General features: G+C 52.9%; 1 protein-coding gene across 1 annotated transcript; it reads left to right on the top strand.

Moving 5' to 3' along the window:
- The first annotated feature begins 857 nt into the window (after nt 1-857).
- Nucleotides 858-8,224, top strand: LOC147340057 (uncharacterized). The gene is made up of 5 exons (XM_086388799.1): nt 858-1,858; nt 2,161-2,687; nt 3,021-3,187; nt 3,429-3,719; nt 7,602-8,224. The coding sequence occupies exons 1-5, from the start codon at nt 858-860 to the stop codon at nt 7,752-7,754; spliced, it is 2,139 nt and encodes a 712-aa protein (XP_086244925.1). The 3' UTR covers nt 7,755-8,224.
- Nucleotides 8,225-13,473: the final 5,249 nt, after the last annotated feature.

Consider the following 13,473-nt stretch of genomic DNA (forward strand, 5'->3'; position numbering starts at 1 on the left):
ATTCTTAGGAGACGGTGTTTGGGAAGATGAGGTCATCTTCACTTCCTCCTGTGGGGACACAGGGTGATTGGCTTTTACTATCAGACAGGTATCAGTTCAGGAGAAAGAGGAGGTTCTCTGCCAGGAGCTCAGTTGAGGAATCTGAGTGAAGACTCAGAGCATGCATCCCAACCCTTGGATTTCAGCCCAGGAAATCTCAGGGATGGGCTGTGAGGTTGAACATCTGCTTTACTGTTTTATACCAAGTCTAGGGGAGGGGAAATGTCTAGTCTGAAGGTGCAACCAGAAATCAGCAAGTGGAGAATAGTGCCCAGTTTTTTAAGGAGCCAAGGTAAGGACCATGAATGATGATGCCAGTGAACTCAGGATAGAAAAGACCCTACTGAGCTCTCAGCACTGGATATCCCCTGGGAGGGAGGTGGACTGAGGCATCCCTTCACTTGCTTCTGGATGATGTGGAGGTCTGAAGTGTCTGCATCAGAGTAGCAGAGAGAAGGGTGCCCAGGCTCCACTAGGACTTGATGTGATAATACTGAAGATGAGCTGAGAGGACCCCACTGCCAGCCCCTGCTGTCACCTCAGTAAGTCCAAAGCAGGACTGAGAGGACGCAGAGGAAAAGTAAGCCTCTGTTATTCCTCTGGGATTCTCAGGGGACAGGCTAACAAGGAAAACAGGAGCCTTGTGGGTTCCTAGAGCAGTGTCCTCAAGGAAACCTGCACAGGCGGCCTTTGATGAAGCCAAGGTAGAATCTCCCTGTTTTAAGGTGCTCATGTCACCTCATTCTCCATCCTCCAGGTGCCCCAGTCTCCTGTCTATTGGCCAAGACCCCTGCCTGCAGTCCCTGACCACAGCCGTCATGCCTCGTGGACAGAAGAGTAAGCACTGTGCTCATGAGAAACGTCAACAAGACCGGGCTGAGACCCAGGGTCTTCATGATCATGCTACCACATTTGGGGAAGAAGAAACCACCTCCTTTTCCCCTCCTGATTCAGAGAGCACTCCCTCAAGCTCCTCTGCTGCTGGCACCCTGAAGGGTCGTCAGGGAGCCCAAGGCACCACCAGTGCTGCTGCAGGTGCTATACGCAAAAAATCTGGTGTCGGTGGCGCAGCAGACTCGAGATCTGGTGTAGGTGCCAAGGGCCAAGTTCAGGAAGGTGAAAATTCCTCCCAGGCCTCAGCTGCTGCTGAGAGCTGTCACACAGATCTGACCAGGGATTCAGAGAGTTTGCTGTGGTACATGCTGTTTAAGTATATGATGAGGGAGCTCATTAAGAGGTCAGAAATGCTGAAGGTTAACCACAGAAGTTACAGGGAAGAATTCCCTGAGATCCTCAGAAGGGACTCTGAGTGCATGGAGCTGGAGTTTGGCCTGGTGCTGAAGGAAGTCAGGCCCAACAGTCACTGCTATACCCTGGTGAGCAACCTAGATCTCAGCGACAGTGAGTCTATGAGAGGTGACTGGGGGCTGCAGAAGAATGGTCTTCTAATGCCTCTGCTGGGTGTCACCTACCTGAATGCTCACCGCGCCTCTGAGGAGGACATCTGGAAGTTCCTGAATATGTTGAACATCTATGATGGAAGAAGGCACTTCATCTTTGGAGACACCGGGAAGCTCATCACACAAGATCTGGTGCAGGAAGTGTACCTGGAGTACCGCCAGGTGCCCAGCAGCGATCCCCCTCGCTATGAGTTCCTGTGGGGTCCTAACACACTCACACAAAACAGCAAGACAAAAGTCCTGCAGATTTTGACCAAAGTCAATGATTCAGCCCCAGACACCTTACAGCCACGTTATGAGGACTCTTGGAGAGAGGAGGTAGAGAGCTCCGGAGCCAGAGCTGCAGCCGGGACCGGCCCGTCTGCCTCAGCCAGCACTGGCCCTTCTGCTCTGCCAGTGCTGGCCTTTCTGCCTCAGCCAGACCTGGCACTTTTGCTGCAGCTAGGGCTAACATGTCTGCTACGGCCCGGCCCGGCCCTCCTGCCTCGGACAGTACCGGCAATCCTTCCTCGGCCAGATATGGCACATTGGCCTCGGCCAGACATGGAACATCGGCCTCAGCCAGGGCAGACATATCTGCCAGGGCCAGTTCTGGCCCTTCTGCCTCAGCCAGTGCTGACCCTTCTGCCTTGGCCAGTGCTGGCCCTTATGCCTCAGCCAGTGCTGGCCCTTCTGCCTCACTCAGTGCTGGCCCTTCTGCCTTGGCCAGTCTTGGAACTTTTGCTGCAACCAAGGCTGGCACCTTGGCCTTGGCCAGTGCTGACATGTCTGCCAGGGCCAGGCCTGGCCCTTCTGCCTCAGCCAGTGCTGGCCCTTCAGCCTTGGCCAGTCCTGGCACTTCTCATGCAGCCAGGGCTGACATGTCTGCCAGGGCCAGTGATGGCCCTTCTGCCTTGGCCAGTGCTGACCCTTCTGCCTTGGCCAGACCTGGCACTTCTGCTTCAGCTAGGGCTGACACGTCTGCCAGGGCCAGGCCTGGCCCTTCTGCCTTGGCTAGTGCTGGCCCTTCTGCCTTGGCCACTCCTGGCTCTTCTGCTGCAGCCAGGGCTGGCACTTTGGCCTTGGCCAGTGCTGACATGTCTGCCAGGACCAGGCCTGGCCCTTCTGCCTCAGCCAGTGCTGGCCGTTCGGCCTTGGCCAGTCCTGGCACTTCTGCTGCAGCCAGGGCTGGCACTTTGGCCTTGTCCAGTACTGACATGTCTGCCAGGGCCAGGCCTGGCCCTTCTGCCTCAGCCAGTGCTGGCCCTTCAGCTTTGGCCATTCTTGGCACTTCTCGTGCAGCCAGGGCTGACATGTCTGCCAGGGCCAGGCCTGGCCCTTCTGCCTGGGCCAGTGCTGACCCTTCTGCCTTGGCCAGAACTGGCACTTCTGCTCCGATGAGTGCTGACATGTCTGCCTGGGCCAGTGCTGGCCCTTCTGCCTTGGCCAGACCTGGCACTTCTGTTGCAGCCAGGGTTGGCACTTCGGCCTCGGCCAGTGCTGGCCCTTCTGCCTTGGCCAGACCTGGCACTTCTGTTGCAGCCAGGGTTGGCACTTCGGCCTCAGCCAGTGCTGGCCCTTCTGCTTTGGCCAGACCTGGCACTTCTGTTCCACCCAGGGCTGGTACTTCGGCCTTGGCCAGGGCTGACATGTCTGCCAGGGCCAGGCCTGGCACTTCTGTCTCAGCCAGTGCCGGCCCTTCTGCCTCGGCCAGACCTGGCACTTCTGCTGCAGACAGGGCTGACCCTTCTGTCTCAGCCAGTGCCGGCCCTTCTGCCTGGACCAGTGCTGACCTTTCTGCTTTGGCCATTGCTGACCCTTCTGCCTTGGCCAGAACTGACACTTCTGCTCCAGCCAGGGCTGACATGTCTGCCAGGGCCAGGCCTGGCCCTTCTGCCTCAGGCAGTGCTGGCCCCTCTACCTTGGCCAGACCTGGCAATTCTGCGCCAGCCAGGGCTGGCCCTTGTGCCTCAGCCAGGGCTGACCCTTCTGCCTTGGCCAGACCTGGCACTTCTGCTCCAGCCAGGGCTAACATGTCTGCCAGGGCCAGGCCTGGCCCTTCTGCCTCAGCCAGTACTGGCACTTCTCCTGCAGCCAGGGCTGGCACTTCGGCCTTGCCCACGACTGACATGTCTACCAGGGCCAGGCCTGGCCTTTCTGCCTCAGCCAGTGCCGGCCCTTCTGCCTTGGCCAGACCTGGCACTTCTGCTGCAGACAGGGCTGACCCTTCTGCCTCGGCCAGTGCCGGCCCTTCTGCTTTGGCCAGTGCTGACCCTTCTGCCTTGGCCAGAACTGGCACTTCTGGTGCCGCCAGGGCTGACCCTTCTGCCTTGGCCAGTCCTCGCACTTCTGCTGCAGCCAGGGCTGGCACTTTGGCCTTGGCCAGTGCTGACATGTCTGCCAGGGCCAGGCCTGGCCCTTCTGTCTTGGCCAGTGCTGGCCCCTCTGCCTTGGCCAGACCTGGCACTTCTGTTGCAGTCAGGGCTCGCATTTCGGCCTGAGCCAGGGCTGACATGTCTGCCAGGGCCAGACCTGGCTGTTCTGTCTCAGCCAGTGCTGGCCCTTCTGCCTCTCTCAGTGCTGGCCCTTCTGCCTTGGCCAGACCTGGCACTTCGCCTGCAGCCAGGGCTGACATGTCTGCCAGGGCCAGGCCTGGCCCTTCTGCCTGGGCCAGTGCTGACCCTTCTGCCTTGGCCAGTGCTGACCCTTCTGCCTTGGCCAGAACTGGCACTTCTGCTCCGACGAGCGCTGACATGTCTGCCAGGGCCAGGCCTGACCCTTCTGCCTGGGCCAGTGCTGGCCCCTCTGCCTTGGCCAGACCTGGCACTTCTGCTGCAGCCAGGGCTTGCACTTTGGCCTCAGCCAGTGCTGACATGTCTGACAGGGCCAGGCCTGGCCCTACTGCCTTGGCCAGTGCTGGCCCTTCTGCTTTGGCCAGACCTGGCACTTCTGTTCCACCCAGGGCTGGTACTTCGGCCTCGGCCAGGGCTCACATGTCTGCCAGGGCCAGTGCTTGCCCTTCTGCCTTGGCCAGTGCTGGCCCTTCTGCCTTGGCCAGACCTGGCACTTCTGCTGCAGACAGGGCTGACCCTTCTGTCTCAGCCAGTGCCGGCCCTTCTGCCTCGACCAGTGCTGACCCTTCTGCTTTGGCCAGTGCTGACCCTTCTGCCTTGGCCAGAACTGACACTTCTGCTCCAGCCAGGGCTGACATGTCTGCCAGGGCCAGGCCTGGCCCTTCTGCCTCAGGCAGTGCTGGCCCCTCTACCTTGGCCAGACCTGGCAATTCTGCGCCAGCCAGGGCTGGCCCTTGTGCCTCAGCCAGGGCTGACTGCCGGGGACCAGCCCCGGCTGATCCAGGGTATTCGAAGGAGAGACGGCGTAGGCGAAGATCAGGAAACACTTGCTTAATTAAATGTTAATTAAGGATATAAAGAGTAATAGAATGAGGATAGCTCAGTAGGAAAATTCAGTGGAGAAAAGAGGCTGAGATAAGGATAGCTCAGTGAGGAAATTCAGTGTAGAAAAGAGGCTGAATAATTCAGCCAGAAGGTAAGAGAAAGAACGACATGGTGAGACCAAGTTTCGGTGAACAAGGCCCGTACTTTATTTTCCAAAGTAGTTTTTATACCTTAAGTTATGCATAGAGGATAATGGGGGAAGGGGTAGAGTCTTGCAGCAAACCAGGCTTTCTTCCTGCAAACTTATCATATGCAAAAGCTTAGGTGATTTGCATCATCTTCTGGCCCAGAGGCGTGTTAACATTTTAAGACCTTTTCTTCAGAAAACTTATTTTTCTCTAAAGGTGATTGGTCAGGAGCCACCCTCCAAAAGCATTAGATAAAGTTGCATTCCTTCAGCGCAAAGGTGTGGTGGGCTATAACAAGAAAAAGAATTAACTCAAGGGTCCCAGGTTACAAACATTAAAGCTACTATTTACACCAATTATATTAATCAATACACTGCCAGGGACACAGCAGGTAAGGGATATGGAGACTTAGCAGCAAACATTGGCCCAACAAGTGAAAATCCCTTCACCAATACAATTTCTAATCAATCTTTTAACTACTCAAAAGAATCTGTGTTTAGACAGTTTAGAACATCTCCTGCCTCTCACAGTTGGGAGGCTCTGAACAATCACATGTGGCCGGAAAAACCTATTCAGGCAGGCTAGAGGATTTCCAAAGGAGTTTGTAGGTTAAACACTGTCACACCCAGGAATTATTAACTGGAGCTGTAAGCTAACTCTTTTTTCAGAGAGGTAGTGGGGGACAGCCCCCCGTAAAGTCAGAGGTGTAGGTGAAAGCACAAAGCAGAAAGTAGGCAGACTCTGGTTTTGGGGGTAGATTGCTCGAGAATTTCCAGGGAGACTCCTGAGGCTTGATCCCGCCTTTGCGTATGCCAAGCCTCCTTCCTCATGACCTTTGCCAGAGGCGGAGCTCGCTCCATGCAGCTGACCCTTCTGCCTTGGCCAGACCTGGCACTTCTGCTCCAGCCAGGGCTAACATGTCTGCCAGGGCCAGGCCTGGCCCTTCTGCCTGGGCCAGTGCTGACCCTTCTGCCTTGGCCAGTGCTGGCCCCTCTGCCTTGGCCAGACCTGGCACTTCTGTTGCAGTCAGGGCTCGCATTTCGGCCTGAGCCAGGGCTGACATGTCTGCCAGGGCCAGACCTGGCTGTTCTGTCTCAGCCAGTGCTGGCCCTTCTGCCTCTCTCAGTGCTGGCCCTTCTGCCTTGGCCAGACCTGGCACTTCGCCTGCAGCCAGGGCTGACATGTCTGCCAGGGCCAGGCCTGGCCCTTCTGCCTGGGCCAGTGCTGACCCTTCTGCCTTGGCCAGTGCTGACCCTTCTGCCTTGGCCAGAACTGGCACTTCTGCTCCGACGAGCGCTGACATGTCTGCCAGGGCCAGGCCTGACCCTTCTGCCTGGGCCAGTGCTGGCCCCTCTGCCTTGGCCAGACCTGGCACTTCTGCTGCAGCCAGGGCTTGCACTTTGGCCTCAGCCAGTGCTGACATGTCTGACAGGGCCAGGCCTGGCCCTACTGCCTTGGCCAGTGCTGGCCCTTCTGCTTTGGCCAGACCTGGCACTTCTGTTCCACCCAGGGCTGGTACTTCGGCCTCGGCCAGGGCTCACATGTCTGCCAGGGCCAGTGATGGCCCTTCTGCCTTGGCCAGTGCTGACCCTTCTGCCTTGGCCAGACCTGGCACTCTGCTTCAGCTAGGGCTGGCACTTTGGCCTTGGCCAGTGCTGACATGTCTGCCTGAGCCAGTGCTGACCCTTCTGCCTTGGCCAGTGCTGACCCTTCTGCCTTGGCCAGAACTGGCACTTCTGCTCCGACGAGCGCTGACATGTCTGCCAGGGCCAGGCCTGACCTTTCTGCCTGGGCCAGTGCTGGCCCTTCTGCCTTGGCCAGACCTGGCACTTCTGTTGCAGCCAGGGTTGGCACTTCGGCCTCGGCCAGTGCTGGCCCTTCTGCTTTGGCCAGACCTGGCACTTCTGCTCTAGCCAGGGTTGACATGTCTGCCAGGGCCAGGCCTGGCCCTTCTGCCTCAGGCTGTGCTGGCCCCTCTACCTTGGCCAGACCTGGCACTTCTGTTCCAGCCAGGGCTGGCCCTTCTGCCTCAGCCAGGGCTGACCCTTCTGCCTTGGCCAGTGCTGACCCTTTTGCCTTGGCCAAACCTGGCACTTCTGCTCCAGTCACAGCTGACATGTCTGACAGGGCCAGGCCTGGCCCTTCTGCCTTGGCCAGTGTTGACCCTTCTGCCTTGGCCAGTCCTGGCACTTCTGTTGCTGCCAGGGCTTGCACTTTGGCCTCAGCCAGTGCTGACATGTCTGACAGGGCCAGGCCTGGCCCTCCTGCCTTGGCCAGACCTGGCCCTTCTGCCTTGGCCAGACCTGGCACTTCTGCTCCAGCCAGGCCTGGCTGCTGTGCCTTGGCCAGACCTGGCACTTCTGCTCCAGCCAGGGATGGCCCTTCTGCCTCAGCCAGAGCTGGCCCCTCTGCCTTGGCCAGGCCTGGCACTTCTGCTCCAGCCAGGGCTGACATGTCTGCCAGGGCCAGGCCTGGCTGTTCTGCCTTGGCCAGACTTGGCACTTCTGCTGCTGCCAGGCCTGGCAGTTTGTCGTTAGCCAGGGCTGAAATGTCTACCATGGCCAGGCATGGCATTTCTGCCTCGGCCTAGCCTGGCCCTACTGCCTCGGCCAGTGCTAGCGCTTCTGCCTCGGCCAGTGCCCACTCCAGGGCCACATCCAGCCGCTCTTCTCGCCCCTGGTGTTGTCTGAAGCCCGTTCTTCCCTTCGTGGTTGGAAAAGCCTTTCAACCTGTGTTCCTAATATGCATCTATAACTTGTTGACTTCCCCCCCAAATTTTCAGTATTACTTTTCTCAACAGAAGCTTTATTTAGTTTAATGATAGAAGTATATTATTTACCTGGGTACACATTGTTTGGTGTTTGTTAGATTTAGGAGTAAGAGTTTTGTTTTTTGAAATACATATTGGAAATCCTTAAATCACCTGTGATCCAGGATGAGAATAACATCACTTTAGGATAAGAATATGCTTAGAAATGTGAAAGACACCACACTAAAGAGGCTCAGAACATTGATACATGAATAGAGATATAGCTGAAAGCTAGTCAGTTTTTGGTTTACTTTCCTCTCTGTTTAGTTTCCCCTTTTGTAAAGGTAAAAGTTATATATCTGAATCTGCTCATGTTTTTCAAGAATGTTTGAGAATATAAATTCTCACAAATGATTGATTCATGGTTCTTCTTTTACACAAACATTAATTGAGCATCTGCTCTTAAGAAGTCTTCATGCTTATACTGGTGATATTTAGTCAAAAATGTCCCAGCCTCTTCCCATTCAATTATAGTCTCTCAGAGAAGCTGTCATCCTATGGAAGAGGCTGAGATGCTCTCTACCTCAAGAAGAAAAAGAAAAAAGGGTAAAGTGGGGTTGGAAACAGCATATTACTTTGTTTTCATTGCTAGGCAGAATTTTTGCTAGATTCAGGAGGTTGGGTATTTTTTTTTCCCCCTTCAGTTAGAATGCTGCATAGTACCTGATATCTCTTAGATGCAATAAAAAAACAAAAACAAAAAACCAGCTGATGTAATCCCATCTGATTATCTGAGGTCAAGATAATCATAGTAATAACTGCCATTGCCCCTAATGTCTCAGTAGAGTCAAGCACCATGACAGATGCTTTCTGTAAATACATATATTCCACCAGTCCAGTAGGACAGGGCCTATCAAACAGTTCATGATGGAGAGCCCGAGGCGCATAGAGACAGTGTTTGATTTTTGCTGAAATACTTCTGGGTGGTAAATGACAGAGCTGGGTCTAGACTCCTGCTCTATAAACTACTGTAGCACTCATACTATTTTCACCCCCACCCCAAGACATACCCTTGTCTTTTTGTAAAAAAAATACTTTTAACCTTTGATATTTCATTTCCTTTTTCTTATTGATTTGGCTGTACTGGCTCTTAGTTGTGGCACGGCACGTGGGGTCCACTTCCCTGACCAGGGATCGAACCTGGGCCCCCTGCATTGGGAGCTTGGAGTCCTAGCCCCTGGACCACCAGGAAAGTCCCCACCCTGTATCTTTTATTTCAGGGTTTTTCTCAGCGCTTCAAAATTTGTTCTAGGTGATAAAAAGGAATGCCCTTGTGCTCAAGCTACTGGATCAGAATGTGTAGCCAGAGCAGTAAGAATACCAAATACATTTAACAAAAAATACATACCCCTTATTCATTATTCACAGATTAATGACACAGTATTTGGTGCCAGCATAAGCATGTATGTTGGCCACGTTAGATAACCTCTGAAGACCAAGGGCTCTCCATATCATGCTTACAGTCTCTTGCCTGTAGAAAGTATACTGCTGTTATTGCTAAGTCACTTCAGTCGTGTCCGACTCTGTGTGACCCCATAGACGGCAGCCCACCAGGCTCCCCCATCCCTGGGATTCTCCAGGCAAGAACACTGGAGTGGGTTGCCATTTCCCTCTCCAATGCATGAAAGTGAAAAGTGAAAAGTGAAAGTGAAGTCGCTCAGTCGTTTCTGACCCTCAGCGACCCCATGGACTGCAGCCCACCAGGCTCCTCCATCCATGGGATTTTCCAGGCAGGAGTACTGGAGTGGGGTGCCATTGCCTTCTCCAGGTAGAAAGTATATCTATCAGAAATAACATGAGAATCTTCACCTGTCTGATGAGGAGATAGATTAATGTACTTTTTTCCCTGATGGGTGACCACCTGTCCTGGGACTCCTGCCTTGGGCTATAGCTTCTCCATCTCCCATCACTCCTAGGACAGGGACCCATTCTCTGTAGCATTGCAGAGCAAACATGGCTCAAGAGTTTGCAGAGATGTATAATTTCCCCAGAAGCCTTTAATCCAAGACACAGCAAGCAAGATGGGGAGGACCCCATGTAGGAGGATTAAGGAGAGCAACACCCCAGAAAAGGAGGGAGTGGTCACTGGAACAGCATTCCCGACTGCTCTCAGACACAGAAGATCTCAGAACTGTTAGGCAAAGCATAGCCTCGCTTATTCTTCAGGCTTCACCAGAGACCTAAGAAACTTGGAGTTGGGGCTGAGTTCTGAGGTTGGATAGGAGTGAGGATCAGTCTCTCAGAATTGATGGTGATTAACGTGAATGGGGGTGATAGAAAGACCCAGCCACAATGGTAGCAGCCTGTAAAGACCTGTCCTCATTGGCAAGCCCATAAAAAGTCCAGAAAAATCCAGGCTGCTGTGGTTAATGGCTTCAGTGCAGGTCCCGGGAAGGTGGGGACATTGGGAATCAGCAGAGTCCTCAGCCTCAGTTCAGCAGACAATAGAACCCCACTGCTGCTGCTAAGTCACTTCAGTCTTGTCCAACTCTGTGCGACCCCATAGATGGCAGCCCACCAGGCCCGGCCGTCCCTGGGATTCTCCAGGCAAAAACACTGGAGTGGGTTGCCATTTCCTCCTGCAATGCATGAAAGTGAAAAGTGAAAGTAAAGTCGCTCAGTCGTGTCCGACTCTTAGCGACCCCATGGACTGCAGCCTACCAGGCTCCTCCGTCCATGGGATTTTCCAGGCAAGAGTACTGGAGTGGGATGCCATAGAACCCCAAGAAGGATACAAATTGAAGACCCAGGGTGTGGATATGGAAGCCCCTCAGCCCCAGCCGACAGGGCTACACTTAGTCCCTCCTGTCCAGTTAGCCCTGGGAGGCATAAGTGATGGCCAGCTCAAGGGGCCCCTGACTTCTGCCTGGAGGGTGTCAAGGAGATGTGGACGTTGATTTATAGGCTGGCTCTTCATCAGAGAGTGGAAATCCCAGGCATGACATTTGCACAGTCCTGTATGAGGAGTGTGTCAGCCAACTACGCCATTACAGATAAATTCTTAGAAAGTCCTACAAATGTAATGGGCCCTGGGAGGGAACAGGCAGGGCTTTCAGACTAGGTTTATTCCTTATTTTCTGAAGGTGAATGGCTTCAGGGCCTTAAAGTCCTTGGGCTAATGGAGGGAGCCTCTATCAGCTGAGGAAGTGTACCCTGTTCCTAACAGGAGTCAACTGATGATACTGACTGACAGCGAAGGATCCCTCCCAGAAAGAAGGGGGCTACAGAGGGCACTGTCCCTGTTGTCAGGCCTGAGACTGTGCCACTTAGGCCTGGTGACATGGTGAGTCCTACTCACTTCCTCCCAGAGGATCACATGGAGGTAAGGAACCTCATCCTGATCAAAGGGAGCAGCTGAAGCTCAGTAGAAGGATGATTTCCAGGTTGTGCCAGAAGTCAAGGTAAGGACACTGAAGACTGAAAAGAATACCTGCCTCAAAACAGTGGGGGCAGAACATATTCCTTCCACTCCTGTTAGCCTTGGAAGACCATGTGCTGAGTGGCCCATGAGGCAAATTGCACTTCTAACTTGAGAGTCTCAGGGAATTGTGGGCCTGATTGGAGAAGCGTTAAGGCAATTCAGGGAATATTACCAGGTTATTTCCAAGTCAAATTGAGGATGATAAAGAATGTGGGAACACACATACCAGGATGTCCACACAGAATCCTCCCTACTGTCAGGCTACAAGGCCCCAGGCAGAGTTACCAGGCCAAGGGGCCCTTCAGTTCTGACCGAGGAGTAGCAGGAAAGTTAGGGGTTTGATCTGATGGTGGTGGTCCCATGTTAACAAGAGGGAATCTTGGGCTTGGCTGAGAGTCAAGTTTGGGACCCTGAGGGGAACCATCTGTCATCCTCAAGCAGCTTCCAGAGCTTTCATCGTTGTGAGACTATTGGCAGGCATGGCTAGTTAAGGCCACCCTTATTTCTTTCAGGCTCTCAGGGACGTATTGGTCTTACTATGAGGAGTTCAAGAAGGAGGGGATTCCCCAGGCCCCACCAGAATTCAAATTGTGGAGCCTGAGTGGAGACTACCCATCCTTGAATAGAGGGGACAAAAGAGAGTCATGCCCTACCCTGTGAAGTCAGTTCTAGTAGATTAGGGCATGGCTGTCAGCACTCTCCCTAACTTCTTTATATCATGCCTTTTTGTTATTATTGAATTGCTAAGTCATGTCTGACACTTTTGTGACACCATGGACTGTAGCCCACAAGACCCCTCTGTCCATGAGATTTTCCAGGGAAGAATTCTGAAGTGGGTTGCCATTTCCTCCCCCAGGGGACCTTCCCGACCCAGGAATCAAATCTATGTCTCCTGCAGTTCCTGAATCACAGGCAGATACTCTACCATTGAGCCACCAGGGCAGCCCTGTATCAGGCATAAGGAAGGTCAAATCTTTGTTTGAAAGTGCAGCCACCAGTCATGAAAAGGGAGGGATATGGTGCCTGCTAGGCACTGTGGCAGATACTTTATTTACAGTTAGCACCAAGGCCACCAGTCCTTCCAGACCGGGCTTAGCACACTCAATTCACAGTTACAAAGCTGAGGCACTCTCAGTTTAATAACGTGACAAACTCCCCATGGCTGGTAAGTGACAGTGATGGTCATAGGCCCTTGATTTGAGTTAGTCTAAAGCTCACCCTCTCCCTCCTGCAAGCCTGAGCTGACCTTATGCTCCTAATTCCCTTTTTATTCGCATTACTGTGAAATGTATCTGAAGCAATAAGAAGAGGGACTGTCATGTCCAACTCTTATATTGTAATACATAGCCAGAGCAATAAAAAAGCAATATATACGTGACATATGAAGAGAGGAAAAAAAGAGATATTATTCGCTGATCATCTATCCATACATATTAGGTCTCAGATAAGCTTAAAAGATCTGAAAACTTTAAAGATTCAGATAAGCTCACAAGATCAGGATTCAAAAAAAAAATCATCTCACAGCCATTTCTTTGTATAAAGACATATCTATTAGATCTAAAATATAAAGTTTATTAGAATAGAGGTTCCCTGAGAAGTCTGGCTGAAAGAGAGAAGGGACAGGTTACCACGTTTTGTTTCCCTCACAGGTGCCTATAGGAGGACACCGTGCACCTGGACCGAGGAATGCAACGCCCCAGAATATTAGGTGTAAGAGGCTTCAGGCAGAGCTCTCAAGCTGAACATCTCTTGCTCTGTTGTCACAGTATAGTTGTCAGGGTTTGAGACCTTAGGTCTAAGGAGGGCAATCTCAGGCCACAGAAGGAATTGTCAGATGTATATGTGAAGCCCCTTGAAAGGAAGTGAAAGAAATAGCCACCCAGAACCACTGGGGTTCTGTAGCATCCAGTTCCTGATATCGGCCCTTGAAGGTCCTGAATTCCATCATAGGATGAGGAAGATAGAGGCCTTGAGAGCTGAGAAAGACAGAGTGCTACTGCCATGGGTAGGACACATTCCAGAACCAAGTCCTCCAGCTCCTCCCACATAGTGACATCCAGGGCAGATCCTTCATTTTGTGATTGAAAAGAGAAGTAAGTATTCCAAGTAGCTGAGTGCCAAGGTGGAGCTGAAGGGAACACATTCTATGTCTTTTTTTTTGTTCTTGCTTGACCTCAGT

Source organism: Bos grunniens, chromosome X, assembly GCF_055505025.1.
Source record: "Bos grunniens cultivar Pamir isolate PY7600 chromosome X, Bosgru_T2T1.0, whole genome shotgun sequence".
Taxonomy (NCBI): Eukaryota; Metazoa; Chordata; class Mammalia; order Artiodactyla; family Bovidae; genus Bos; species Bos grunniens.